This window comes from Dermacentor andersoni, chromosome 7 (assembly GCF_023375885.2).
Source record: "Dermacentor andersoni chromosome 7, qqDerAnde1_hic_scaffold, whole genome shotgun sequence".
NCBI lineage: Eukaryota > Metazoa > Arthropoda > Arachnida > Ixodida > Ixodidae > Dermacentor > Dermacentor andersoni.
The window spans coordinates 105,203,704-105,218,661 of NC_092820.1; the positions used below are offsets into that span (position 1 = coordinate 105,203,704).

General features: G+C 50.2%; 1 protein-coding gene across 3 annotated transcripts in view; it reads left to right on the forward strand.

Annotated features, from left to right (window-relative positions):
• Nucleotides 1–14,958, forward strand: part of LOC129385672 (uncharacterized) — a 135,740-nt gene that overhangs the window by 98,172 nt on the left and 22,610 nt on the right. For all 3 annotated transcript variants that reach the window (XM_055072561.2, XM_055072562.2, XM_055072563.2), the window contains exon 8: nucleotides 189–281. In XM_055072561.2, coding sequence (XP_054928536.1) covers nucleotides 189–281 — 93 coding nt within the window. The remainder of the gene's footprint in view (nucleotides 1–188; nucleotides 282–14,958) is intronic.

Here is a 14,958-nt window from a genome sequence, read left to right on the forward strand (position 1 = left end):
CAACCAGGGAGTGCACTGCTGAAGGCTTGGGGCATGAACGCGCTCCCAATTCGCACCCATCTGAATATTGCGTCACTGCGGCCGTAAATTGAGCTCCTGACCTGATGCTCGGTTGGTGACTAGTGCGCGAATCATCGTAGAGCTGTATTGTGGGATGTAAATGAATGCGCTTTCGTTGCGCCTTTCAGCATGGAAATCACTGCCATACGGAATGGAGCGTTTTTCATCTTTGCACGCCACCAAGGACTGCATCATTCTGGGAAAGATGCCTCCATATGGACGTAAGCAAATTTACGTTACAAGGGTAAAGAAAATGGCAATACTAAGAGAAATAGTGTAGATCGTACTATAAGTCTTCTCATGTGTGATTTTTTTTCTCACGGTTCTTTTTATGTGTGCCGCGTGTGCAGTTACTTAAGCTGTGTTAATTTTCTTTCTTGTATTTGTGGCGTTTCTTAGTCGAGATCAACCAAGTGAGCCAGGTGTACGCATCACACGTACCTTGTTGAACCCAAAATCATCTTCACGTGCTCTGGAGTGCAATTAGCAGCGTTTAGATGAAGTTAACAGAGGACGGTCGTCGTTGGCTGCAGCTTATGCCTAAGCACTGCATCATGAATTGTCGTAACTTATATAGTAAACTTACGATATATATTACGATCTATATATTCTCAAGTTGCGATATATGGCAATGTCTCATTTCTTGTGGTCGCTGTCGACATACATGGTAAGAATGTCAGCAATTGTCTTGTTTAAACTGTCCGTAAGACCTTTGGTCTGAGGATCGTATGCAGACGCTCGGCGATGAGCTGTACCACTAACCGTCATGATGTCTTGTATCATCTTTGCACTGAAAGCTTTACCATGAACTGTTATGACTACTTCTGGTTCATCATGCCGGAGGAGGATGTCGCGGATGGAAAAGTGCGCAACATCACCGACAGTGGCTAGCTGAAGTAGTTTAGTTTCACAGCATTGCGTCAAATAATGAGTCGCAACCGCGATTCAGTGGTTGCCAGCAAGACATGAAAAAGTCAGCAAAAGCAACTCCATGACAACCTGTTGTAATGGTTCTGTTGGCGTTGTAACAGCCGTCAAGCAACCGGCTGGACGCTGGTGTGGAGCATTTCGGCTCAAAAAGTTTGCGCGTAATGCTTGACTTCGTGGGTGAGCTTAGGCCAGTAGTCGCTTTGACGAACAGGGGCCAAGGTAGGCGCGAAGCCCAACTGGCCCGAACAGGGTTAATCGTGATAGGCGGACAGAATATCGGCGCGCATGGTGCACGGAACACGGAGGCGATCCAGGCGCCGATGTGTAGAAGTTATTTTCGTACAACACATTGCTGTGAAGACAGGACGAAGACGGTGAAAGCGCGAATGTCCCTGGAGGATGCGAACTTTGGGCTTCAAGATGGTCAATAAGTTGCCTCAGTTCTAAATCTTCATGTTGTCGCTCAGCCAAGTCAGGCAGATTGAGAGCGCAAGGGAAACAACCGTCGTCATGGGTCTCACTTCACACCATTGCAAGTGGAGCGGGAGAAAGACAATCAGCGTCAGTGTGCTTCCAGACAGACTAGTAGACGATTGTTACGTCAAATTCCTAAAGACGTAGGCTTCACCAGGCGAGTGTTCCCTGAAAGGTCATGCAGATTGGCTAGCCGATTCAGAATGGTCGGTAACCACTCTGAATTGATGGCTTTGTAAATGTAACTGGAACTTAGCTATCACCCAGACGACAGCCAAGTATTCTTCTTAAGTGGTACAGTAGTTCGTTTCTGCAGAAGTTAAAGGGCGGCTACAATAAGCAATAGTACGTTCAATGCCATCTTGCCACTACACGAGGACTGCACCAAGGCCGACGTTGCTAGCATCAATGTGCAGTTCCATGTGGTCATCTTCATCGAAGTGTACAAGAAAGGGCGGTGTTTTAACGAATCATCATCATCATCTTCATCATAATCATCAGCCTGTTTTATGTCCACTGCAGCACGAAGACTTCTCTCTGGCATTTCCAGTTACCCTGCTGTGCGCCAACCAATTCCAACTAGCGCCCGTGAATTTCATCGCACCACCTAGTCTTCTTCCGTCGTCGACTGCGTTTCCCTTCACTTGGTACCCGTTCTGTAACCCTAATGTTCCAACGGTTATCTAAACGGCGCATTACATGACCTGCCCAGCTCCATTATTTTTCTCTTGATGTCAATTAGAGTATCGTCTATACCCGTTTGCTCTCTGATCCAAACCGCCGTCTTTCTGTCTCTTAATGTTATGCCTAGAAATCTTCATTCCTCCGCTTTTTGTGCGGTCTTTAACTTATTCTCAAGCTTCTTTGTCAGTCTCCAAGTCTGTGTCCCATATGTTAGCCCTGGTAGAATGCACTGATTGTACACCTTCCTTTTGAGTGCTAATGGTAAGCTTCCAGCCAGGAGCTAACAATGTCGACCGTATGCGGTGCAACCCATTTTTAATCTTCTATGAACTTTATTCTCATCATCAGGGTTCCCTGTGATTATTTCACCTAGGTAAACGTACCCCTTCACAGACACTACAGGCTGACTGGCGATCTTGAACTCTTCTTCCCTTTCCCGGCTATTCATAATTATCTTTGTCTTCTGCATATTAATCTTCCACCCCACTCTCACACTCTCTCTGTTAAGGTCCTCAATCATTTTTTGTAATTCGTCTACATTGTTGCTGAATAGAATTATGTCATCGGCAAATCCAGGGATTTGAGATATTCGGCATCGATCCTTACTCCTGAGCTTTCCGGTTTAATAGCTTGAATACTTCCTCCAAGCACGCAGCGAATAGCATTGGAGAGATTGTGTCTCCTGGTCTGACCTTTTTCTTTATAGGTATCTTCCTGCTGTCCTTGTGTAGAATTAAGGTTGCTTTGGAACCTCTGTAGATATTTTTCAAGGTATTTACGTAAGCGGTTTTTACTCCTTGGACCCTATAACGTAAAGCTATTTCAATGTGTGTTTATTCCAATCTCCTGACTTAAAATTAGCGTAGCCGCTGACGCAAGCTTCGAGCCACAGGGTTGCCTGAACCTACCAATCAAACGCTCTCCCTTATCATAGGAGCTGACTTCTGTTTGCTTGGAAAATGAATAACATTGCCTACATTGAGCGGCTTGTCGTATCTAATTGGTTGACAAGAGGCGAGGAACACACTCAAGTGCGGAGGGATTCGATGGGGCCGAGCCACTGCACTGAAAATCGGCAACGGGATGAAGAGTGTGTTGCGATTGATGCGATTGGTCCGCTTTCCCTCACTTAGCTTGCGGTGGCTGGTCGAAAATCGTGGCAGCATGCAACGAAAGCTTAATAATGACAGTATAACGGATCCTGAATGGATGGATGGAAATAACTTTATTTTGAATCCGGCAAATTTGACGACCCGGGCTCAGGTCTCCCAAGAGGGGACTTCGAGGCCTTGCCTCGTCGCCGCCTCTCGGGCTTGCTGGACAGCCCACTCTTGTGTCTTGAGGTTGGAGCTGCGCAGAGCGGCAGCCCACTTCGAGGCAAGAGCTTCCGGAGCTACTGCCATTGTAGCTGATGTAACCCGACACTCCCACAACATGTGTGACAGCTTCGCTCTATTTTCCTGACATAATTTGCAAAGAGCAGTCGGGTATTGCGCGGGGAAAATGTGCTGCAATCGCACCGGACTGGGGAATGTTTGTGTTTGCAACTGTCGCCAGATGACAGCCTGGCGACGTTTCAGCATAGGGTGAGGTGGGGGCAGCAACCGCCTGCCTAGCTGGTAGTGCTTGGTGAGGTCATTGTACCTGACCAGGTGTTCTCGTGTGTTATGAACCAGGAGTTCCGAACTCGAAGAGGCGGTCTCCGATTCTGCGCGGCGGGTCAGTTCTCGCGCAGAGTGGTGTGCTACCTCGTTCAAGTTAATGAGGCCCTCATCGGTGGGGGTGGCGACGTACGCTGGAAACCATATGATCGCGGTGTTATCGAAGTACTGTCGACCAGCTTTCCTTAGAATCTGGAGAGCTTCGGAGGAAATGCGCCCCCGCGCGTAGTTGCGAACTGCGGATTGTGAGTCGCTAAAAACGACCTCGCAGAGGGGGTCGGTAAGCGCAAGCGCAATCGCTACCTCTTCCGCTGTTTCGGGGTATTCCGTTGCGACACTATACGCGTGCGTAAGCCGGGAGCTAACGTCTACGACTACCGCCGTGAACCGGTGTTCTCGTGTGTATTCTGCGGCGTCTAAAAGCGCGTAGTCCTCTTTCCACCCAAGGAGCGCAGCAGTGTCTTGGCACGGGCCTGGCGTCGGCCCCGATTAAATTCGGGGTGCATGTTTCGAGGTATAGGGGCGACAATCAGCGTGTCGCTGAGGTCAGGTGGAATGACCTGTTTCTGACCGTGTTGGGCGTGGTAGTTGAAGCCGAGTTTCTGCAGGATGTACCGGCCCGTGGCTGTCAGAGACATGCGTTCGAGTTAAGAGGTTCTTTGCGCATCCACGATTTCCTCAAGCGTGTTGTATATCCCCAGCTGTAGCAGACGAGCAGTGCTTGTGGACTCCGGTAGGCCAAGGGCAATCTTGTAAGTCTTGCGTATAAGGGTGTCGATTTTCTCCCTTTCAGTGACATTCCAGTTGTGGAAGGCAGCCACATAAGTGATGTGACTGATTGCGAAAGAGTGTATGAGGCGCATGACACTGTCCTCCTTCATGCCCGTGTGCTTGTTTGTAATGCGTTTGATCAGGCGGGTAGCCGCTGTAACCTTGCCTTCGATTTTGCGAATAGCTTCTATGTTTGACCCGTTGGCTGTTATATGCATGCCTAGGATGCGTATCTTCTGGACTCGGGGAATGCAGGAGCCGTCTTGCGTATAGAGGAATATGTCGTCCCATTGGCGCGATTCCGCTGTAGGCTTGGGCCGGCGGCGCGGGCGGTAGACGAGCAGCTCCGATTTCAGTGGAGATAGTCGGAGACTTGTGTCTTGGAGGTAGGTTTCGACTGCAGAGACCGCTGCTTGTAAGGTGCATTCTATCTGACCGTCACTGCCCTTGTTGACCCACAGGGTGATGTCATCTGCATACAAGGCGTGATGGAGGCCATCGATCTCGTCGAGGTAGGCCGGGAGACCCAGCATCATGAGGTTGAAAAGGAGCGGGGATATGACCGATCCTTGAGGAGTGCCGGTGCTTCCTAGTGTATGTTCGTCGGATGTCATGCAGCCGACCGCGAGGGTGACTGTGCGGTGCGACAGGAAGTCTCTGACGTAGTTGTAGCTTCGCTCACCCAAGTTGAGCTTGTTTATGAGGCTCAGGATTGCTGCATGTGTTACATTGTCAAATGCCTTTTCCAGCTCTAGGCCGAGGATGGCCCGGTTGCCACTAGTTGGGTCATTGATAATCTGGTGGAGCTGGAGCATGACGTCTTGAGTGGAGAGGCGTGACCGGAAGCCCCCCATAGTGGGTGGGTAGGCTCCAGTGTCCTCGGGGTGGTGGTTGATGCGGGAGAGGAACGCGTGCTCCATCACCTTGCCAGCGCAGGATGTGAGGGAAATGGGCCGCAAGTGATCGAGGCTGGACGGCTTGCCTGGCTTCGGTATCAGGACTGCTTTAGAGCGTTTCCACGCCTCTGGGATGCGACCTGCTCGCCAGCATTTGTTGATGTATGCCGTAAGAGCGGTTATCGAGGCATCATCGATGTTTCTTAGAGTCTTGTTCGTAACCTTGTCGGGACCAGGTGCTGATTTGCCATTAAGGTCGTGGAGAGCTGCGCGGATCTCTCACTCGTGAAATTCTTCATCGAGTGTCACATTTGTCTCTCCAGTGTAATCTCCGTGTTGAACATCGGGTCGTTGAGGGAAGTATTTGGCTAGCAGGCGTGTCACGAGCTGGTGATCACTCGTAGTAGCCTGTTCCTTGTGCAAAAGGCGTTTTCAGGTTTGCTCGCTGAGCAGACTTGCCCTGCGCTTCCCCCAAGAGGTGACGAAGGAGGTGCCACGTGCTTCCATTGTGGAGCTGCCCATCGACTGCGTTGCAGATGTCATGCCACTGTTGGCGGCTTAAGGTCCGGCAATGTTCTTCTAGCTGGCGATTGATATGTGCTATCTTCCGAAGCTTTCGGTTGTGCCTTTGCTTCTTCCATCTTGCGTTTAGTGATGTCTTGGCTTCCCAGAGGTGGGCTAGTCGGCTGTCGATCTTGTCAACCTGGACTTCAGGTGCGAGCGTCTGCGTCGCCTTGTTCATGTCGTCGTTGAGCGTCTCCATCCATGCCTCGATGTCATCGATGTTCTCCTCACCTCTCTGTTCAACTCGCTGCTTTCGGAATGTGTCCCACTCCGTCCATTTGAATAGCTTAGGAAAAGGGGGTGTACCCGACTGAGGAATTCGCGTTTCTATGATCATGGGGTCACTACCGAGATCTTCAAAGGTATTGCGCCACATTGCTTGAGGGATGTTACGGACCGCCGTTAGGTTTGGTGTCGTGTCCCGTGCCGTAGAGGTGCCCGTGCGGGTTGGCGCCGTGGGATCGGTAATAAGAGTTAAATCGGCATCATGCAGGTCCTGCCACAGGCGTCGACCTTTGGCGGTAGTGTAACCATAGCCCCAGGCCTCGTTCGGGGCGTTAAAATCTCCCCCCACCAGTAACGGGTTTGCGCCCGCCAAGGCACGCGCCCCTCGGAACAGAGAGAGGAAACGAGCCCGTGAGTGAGCCAGATTACTATATACGTTGAGGAGAAATACACTGTGGTTGCGTGTTCTATTGGGAAGGAGCTCTACAAGCATGTTTTCCGCATGTGTGCCGCTTACGCTGTGTTCTTGCACTACTATCCCTTTCCGAATTAAAATTGCAAGTCCGCGATCAACGGGAATCGGCGAGGCATTCGCAGTTTTGGTACGGTACCTACTGTTTCTGGTATAATTATGATGTCGGGTTTGGGTTGCGCGTGTCGGACGTATTGTTGCAGTAGTGGTTGCTTCTTAGTGAAGCCCCGACAGTTCCACTGACACACCACGAGCTCGTTAGTGGGGCTGGCCATCGTGGTGCTGTACTTGTGCGTTACCTGAAATAAGGCTAGGGTGAATGACTGTAGGGCCCGTAGTGGGCATCATTTCCATGCCTGGGCGAAGGCCTATGTGAGTCTCGATTTTGTCTATATGGGTTTCAACCCTGTCTGTTCGAGCAGTGAGGTTATTGACCGCAACGCCGATGTTGCGGATTCCGGTTTGAATTTCTGAAAGCAGCTTCCTCATTTCTTCTTGTTCTTTCCGCCAGTCTTGTATCGTGACATGTGCTTTGCGCCAATCACTTACTGCTGATTCGAGGTTCTCGAGCTGTTGAGGCTCGGAACTGGCCGCCGCGCGTTTCTTTGTGGGCGGCGCCGCACTGTTGTTACCGTTCGTGACGGGAGTCGGGAATAAAGCAGGTTTAGGTATAGATGTCTGCGCCATCGACTGTTTGATCTCTCGAATTTCTTGGGTTAATTGTAGCACGGCCGTCCGTAACTGTGCGGTTTCGTGCTGCATTGCTTCTAATGCCACATCCCTAGGGTCCCTTTTATTATTGGGTTCTGAGGCAGTAGCTCCCTGAGCCTCGCGTCTCAGCGAGCCCTTAACCGCATCTGCCCAGCTCACCTTCTCAGGTAGGTCCGAATTTTGCTGGCCGGCTTGCTTCGGACGCCGAGAGCTCGAACGGCCACGGCTCGGCCCGGGGGTTTTGCTGCGTGCCCGGCTCCGAGACCTGCTCTGCCGGCGGGATGGAGGCCCCGCAGCCGAGCGAGACCGGGCCCGGCCTCGAGAGCGGGAGCGGGAGGCAGGTGGGAAATGTTCATCGTAGTTCTGTTGCTGTAGCTCGAGGGCGGCCTCCGCCGCTGCCCTCTGTCGGTCTCCGCATCGTTTCTTAACAAGATAGGGCGTCTTGAATCGAGCCTTGCAGGTCTTGTCCGCAGTGGGATGCGCTCCCCCACAAAGGTGACACCTTGGCGTGCATGTGTGATTGGGGTGGGTTCGAGGCTCCACAGGCTCTGCGCACACGGTCTAGGGGGTTCGGGCAGACGTCCATGCGATGGCCGACGCGTCCGCACTGGTGGCACACGTCAATCTGCTTTCTGTCCAAGGTACACCTGAGCATAGCACCCCCGTAGTAGACCCACGTTGGTACTCGACCACCATCGAAGGCGATGATGACCGACGTGGTCTTGCTGAGTCTTTTGGCCGCTAAGGCATTCGCGTTCCTCTTGTTGACGATATTGAGGTGAATGTCCTTCGCGTCTTCTTCGAGAAGAATGCCTCGGACGACTCCCTTGACTGTATAGTCGGGCGCAGTTTCATATGCCCGTATCTCGAACTGGTGTCCGTCGGCCTCAAAGCTGTCGAGTCGGCGGTACCGTTCGGCATTAGGAGAGTGAGGAGTACTCACAACGATGATGTTTTGCTGCATATTTGGGCAGACAATGTCTTCCGTGGCGTCTTGTGGAGATACGTTTGCTGCCCTATATAGGACCGAAGCGAGGCGGACGACCCCGACTGTTGCAACGTTCAAGCCGCCCCGTGGCCTGATAACTACTTTGTGGTGATCACGTGGAAGGGTGGGCATCTTCCCTGCCTTCAGAACTTGCTGCTTGTGAGCGCGCGGGCCTCGCTGCGCCTTGTTCGTGCCTCCAACGCCGGTTTGGTAGGCTGATGCAATGTTAGTGTTAGCGCGCTTGCCCCAAGGAGAAAGTCGTTCGCGCGGGCCAATTGTGCACCATCCTGCTTCTTCGGAAATCTTGGTGGGTGAGATATCAGTTCCTTCAACTTGTATTTCCATGGCGGCTTGAAGAAATTTGACGCGCAGCCGTAACTGCGGCTCACGTAGCGGCCGGGGCAATAAGCTTAGCAGTAAGCTTAGCTCGGCGGCGCAGCGGCTCGGCAGAAATGGTCCAATAAAGCGGTGAAAAAGCAGTTCCCACCTTGAAGACGAATATCGGTAGAGTCAGGATAACTTCGGGAGATGATGGTGCAAACTCACAGAGATATCTTGCAAAAACACTGCGAAATCATTTATGAAAGACGGAGCCGGCGTGAAGTGCATCCGCTCCCTTCGGCTTCTTCTTCTTCCTCCTGGATCCTCAACAAAGAAGCGCTGGGAGAATGAGGCCGTGAACGTACCGAAAGTGCTCGAAAACGTTACACGGACACGCAGAAAGCTTTATTGTACGCCAATAAGCCCGTGCTCACTGGCAGGTGCGAGTAGCCAGTGCCTGAGTGATTTGCGGCAGCCATCTTTTATGCCTTTCGAAACGGGGCAGTCTGTGGCTATTCAGAAGAATATTCAGTGTGGTTCGGCATATTAATGCATCTTTAATAAGTACACATCGCTTTGACGCGGTGAGATTTCGCAGTTTTGTGACGTCGCGTGACACAGCAGATGAAGTGGGTGCAGCCCCAAAACTCTTGACCAATAGCCGAGGGCTAATGTTTAACAGGCGGCGAATCAGAAATAACTATTTTTCGTTTGTTTGGTCAAATAATACGTAATCAGTGTGTACACGTCATATGAGATGGGGAGCTATTTCGGTTTTTGTGACGGCGCGTGACAGATAGGTGAAGTGGGGGTGGTCCAAAATGTTTTCAACCAATCACGGAGGGCTGTTGGCAGAATTTGAATAGAAAAGTTTGTAATAGCTTTACGTTATACCGCCCCTTGATAACGTAATGCATCTATGACTGCTGGTATCCCTACTGAATCAAATGCCTTTTCGTAATATATGAAAAGCATATAGAGAGGCTTATTGTACTCTGCGGATTTTTCTATAACCTGATCAACGACATGGATGTGATCCATTTAGAGTATCCCTTGCTGACGCCACCCTGTTTCCTGGGTAGAATAAAGTCTAGTGTTGCCCTGATTGTATAGGAGCTGGGCATCATACCGCAAACGAGTCAGGGTTTAACAAATCAGGGGTAGTGAGATTTTCGAAGAATTATCCACCAAGCATCTGTAATATACGCAGGGCCCAAGAAGTGCCACATGTCACGTTTTTTGGCTGGTGGTAGAAACGCGGTAACAGCAATGCTTTTTTCTGGGTATGGTCGAATACCATCGTGACTAACAACGCGGCCGAGAAACTCCTGCTCCTGACAACCGAAATGGCATTTCTAGGCTTCCAGTGATAGGCCTGCAGAGCGAATTGCAAGAGACGCGGGCTGAAGTCGCTGCATGCGTTGCACAAGTGACCCGGAAAATATTTTGAGGACGCTTAAGCTTCCCCATTAAGAGTGGAACGCGAAAGCATTCAACGATCTCCCACCGCTTCTCACGCTTCCTGGCAACTCTAACCTTTGTAATGGTAAAGTTTATTGCGAAACGCTGGCAATGAAGGCCACGTACGAAGACGAGCTTTCGGATACAAACGCGGCCTCTTGCGTGGGCCGCGGGTGCAAGGAGGCGAGTGCCTTCTGGGTGGTATTGCAAGGAACAGGGCCCGGATTTTCGTTGGATTTTCGTTGAGCTTCGGCGTTAAAAAACATACGCTTTCCCCTATATTCAAATACAATCTGATGGTATCATGTCTGTACGTTGTGTGTAAGTCGTATTTTACAATTGTTCTGATGAATTTTACTTTAAGAAATTCAATTAGTTCACTTACGCCATTGCGCTACACGAAGTTTTAATGCTACATGGAAGGTCTGCGTGGTTCAGATCGATTTTTGCTCAAATGTGATGGACGCTGAACCAGGGACGCCGACACCATATTTTCTGCGATATGGGGCCCTTAACGGCGTTAAAACAACAACGTCGTTTAAAGAGACGAGACATGATTTCCCCTTCAGAGGTGACAGCATGGTGTCCATTGACATCTGTAAGGCCGTAGCTGCTGAGTATAATCCGAGGCCAGCCCCTTAAGTTTGCACAGGCCGCCAGGAGTTACGAGCGCCGCCTTATTACTGTCACGTTCGTCAACTTCGATCTGCCGGTATCTCATCGCCTGGAGGCGACCTGGAGAGTAATTTATAAGAAGAGGGTAAACATCATTTTTCACCGCTTGTTCAGTTTGCGATAATCCGCATAAAACCGAAATGTGACGTTCTTCTTTTTCACAAGTAGAACGGGGGACACAAGCGGGCTGGGTGAGGGTTGATTTACGTGGTGGCGGTTGGGGTCTGGTTAACTTTTGACGTGGGTGCAAACAGTCACTGAAAATGCGTAAAATACTTCGCATACGGTCTTTCTGTGTGGCTGACAGCTGACAATTTATGTCGACTCTACTAAAAACCGCGGTGTCGCTCTTTATGGCTGTAGAAAGCACAGCAAGCGTATAACGCTTTGCATCGTCAATCTCTTCTGAGTGAGCAATGTCACTTTGCTTTACCACGTATTGGTACTCGCCATTGATTTTCGTAACTAAAAGATTTGTTATTCTGCGATTCACTTGAATAATACCGCAGGCGACGCGGACCTGTCGAATGAAGAGCACCGACAGGTTTCCTTCAGCGATGCACACAGCGCTCTCTTGCGCGTGTTACTATCTTGCAGTACGACTGCGCAGTTGTCGGAAAATGGTATGATCAGTTCCCGAAGATCCATACCAGCTCCGTGCTTTCGCAGAAAATCGATCCTAAGGATGCCTTTCAGGGAGCACTCACGTAACACGATGAATGAGGCATCGTACGTTGACACACGAATTTCGATAGTCATTGTGCATCTTACAAGTGACGTCAAGAGATAACGACTTGCTGTCCGGAGGCTTGCTCCGTGCCATGGCGTCCTGACATTTCAATTCAACAGCTAGTGCGGCACTCAGAATAACCGGCGCCAGCATCCACGAGGACTGTGACGGTGTGACGGTTCACATTGTGCGACAATCAATGGAACGGATGCCAAATGCTTGGGACACGGCAGGCCTAATGGTCACGCTCGTCAACAAGCAAACACTTGTCCGTTGGGTGTGTGCGAGGTTATTATACGCGGAATGTGCAAACGCTACGCCCCTCTGTTCTACGTCCAACCCATCTACGGCAAGGACTGGTTTCCCTCCCTTTCCACATTGAGTGGTTTGACACGACGTGCCCTACGTTCAGCCCCTCTACGCCAAGGAGTGGTTTTCCTACCATGGCACTCAATCCAAGGGATATTAGTATTTTCTTTTTTCTTTTGATGGGAATGAAGTGTTCGATACATGACATGACAATATTTTCAAAATATGTCACGAGAACATTCACGTCACTTGATATACTGAGTGTTTCAAAGGTGTCGAAGGCATCAGCCAATGTATTTAGAATAGAGGTGTCATCAGCGTGATTGAAATCGCGAAATGTAGCAAGAACAAAGGATGGGTTAGGCACAATGCACGGAAGGGAAACAAATACAGCCTTATGATCAGAAATGCCTTCTACCACTTCACAAGTGTAATCATTCGCGATGAGATTCGAGCTAAGAAAGACCAAGTCCAAAAGAGCATTCTGACTGGTTGGCTCGTAAACGATCTCAGTAAGCCTCAAATTCAGGCTAAAATTTAAAAATTCTTTATCGAAACAGCCATCATGACCGGATGTCAATAGAGAGGGCCAATGAATGGCCGGTGCATTGAAATCGCCCAGACAAATAAAGTTGGAAAGACCTAGGTTGCACATGCGCATGAACGTTTCGATTGCTTAAAGCGAGTCCACCGTTGTTCCCGGGGGGGGGGGGGGGGGAGGGGGGCGATAGAAAGCGCCGATTACAAAATGCATTTTTCCAAGTAAAGTTTGCACCAGGCAGACTCCGTATCTAGAGGAGCTGGAAGAACAGAAAACCTATGATCAGACCGAAGCAAAAGGGCGACGCCGCCCCCTTTGCTGTTCTGTCTGTCCGTCCGAATTGCGATATAGTCCGGTGGAGTGAATACCGAGTCGTAAATCCCATTGTGTAGCCACGTTCCCGCGATAGCGATAACGTGAGGACAGTACGAGGGAATAAGAGATAAGAAGGTAGGAAATTTATTGGCGATACTTCGTGCATTAAGATTGAGTAAACAAAGGCAATGGAGCAGGTCAAAGATGCGATGATGGTGATACAGTATGGCAGCTGGCATTGGCACAGTTGTTGATTAAGGCACAGATGAGGAGCGAAAAGAATTACTGGAAGATTTCACCATTGAGTTAGACGCGTGATCCGAGTGATAGCGAATCTTGTTAATAAAGACATGATCATAGCGCACTTTTACAACAAAACCTTTGTCGCGAAATAAACCTGAGGCATCCCAGAGCTTTTTGTGAACAGATCTCACATTTGAAGACAGGTCATCGGTGAACCTTCTTCTGTGAGCTGCGCTTGTGAGCTGTGAGTTTCTGCGAGCTATCTTCGGTGAGCTGCGCTGTAAACTCTCTGCGCCGGTTGGTTATAACCACTGTTGGAGTAGCTTGGCGGAGCACGATGGCATGTTCAAAGAAGGTCGCAATATCATTGACAGTGCCTCGTGGGAGGGCTAGGGTTTCAATGTAACGTGTAAGGTAGTCTGTGGAAACAGCAATTCAACTGTTACCAGCCCTCGACGTGGTGAATGGCCCAAGCAAATCTATGCCAACCTGCTGAAAAGGAATCCACGGAGGATCAACGGCATGGTGAAGTCCGGCGGGACGCACGGGTGGTGGTTTGCGTCCCTGGCAGTCACCGCATGTCTTCACGTATTTCTTTACGTCACGGCGATGGTTAGGCCAGAAGTACTTTTGCCGTATGCTTGAAAACGTCCGTGCGAGAGAGGCCCGCAGGATGTCACGTAGTGTGGACGGCACTACAAGAAGGCAGGCGGTTGCGGTCGATTGAAAACCCAATTTGTAGAAGACGCCATCGAGGAGAAAAAATCAGGATAACTTGCGGACAAACCTACGAGGCGGCTCTGGTCGATGAGAGGCCGGAGAGCTGAATCATCGCGCTGTTCCTTGCTGATGTCGGATACTGTAATAATGGAAAGAAATGCGTCCTCTTCATCAACGTCGAATGACGACGGTTGAAGTGGAGCACGCGACAGTCCGTCGGCGTCGCTGTGTTTACACCCGGAATTGAACACTATCGTCATATCGTATTCTTGTAACCGAAGACTTCAGCGTGCAAGACGGCCAGATGGATACTTCAGAGTGGCGAGCCCGCACAATGAGTGGTGATCTGTCACAACTCGAAATGATCGGCCGCACAAATATGGTCGAAACTTAGCAATTGCCCACACAACAGCCAAGCATTCCTCCTCCGTAGTGGAATAGTTTCTTTCTGCTGAAGACAAAGTGTGGCTTGCGTACACAATGACGCGCTCGGCTCCATCTTGCGACTTTACAATGACGGCACAAAGGCCAACGTTGCTGGCCTCCGTGTGCAACTCGGTATCACTTTCTTCGTCAAAGTGTCCTAGAACTGGAGGTGTGTGCAGACGTTTCTGGAGTTCACAGTAGGCGTCTTGGTGATCCTGCTCCCGGGCAAGCGGAAAGTTATCCTTACTTAACCGTTGCAAAGATAGGGCTATCCTTGAAAATTTAGCCACGAAGCGTATATAGCATGCGTAAAGCCCTATAAAACGGCGGAGTTCCTCTTTGTTCGAAGGTGTTTTAAACGAAGCAACGGCAATGGTTTTGTCGGGGTCTGGCCGAGTGCCTTCGTAGCTGACGACATGGCCTAAATATTTGAGTTCGTCATACCCGAAATGGCATTTTTCAGGCTTTAGAGACAGGCCAGCAGTACCAATCGCGTCAAGAACTGCTTGTAAGCGCTGGAGGTGACGCTCAAAAGTTCATGAAAACACAACGGTAGCATCTAAATTGATCAGGCATGACTGCCACTTCAAACCTAATATAACCGTCCCCATCATGCACTGAACAGTATCAGGCACAGAGCACAGTCCGAAAGGAAGGACCTTGCATTCGTAGAGTCCATCAGGCGCAACAAATGCGGTTTTCTTGCGGTCACGGTCATGAAGCTTGATTTGCCAGTTGCCGCTGCGAATTCCATGGATGAAAAGTGCCGGGCGTGTTGAAG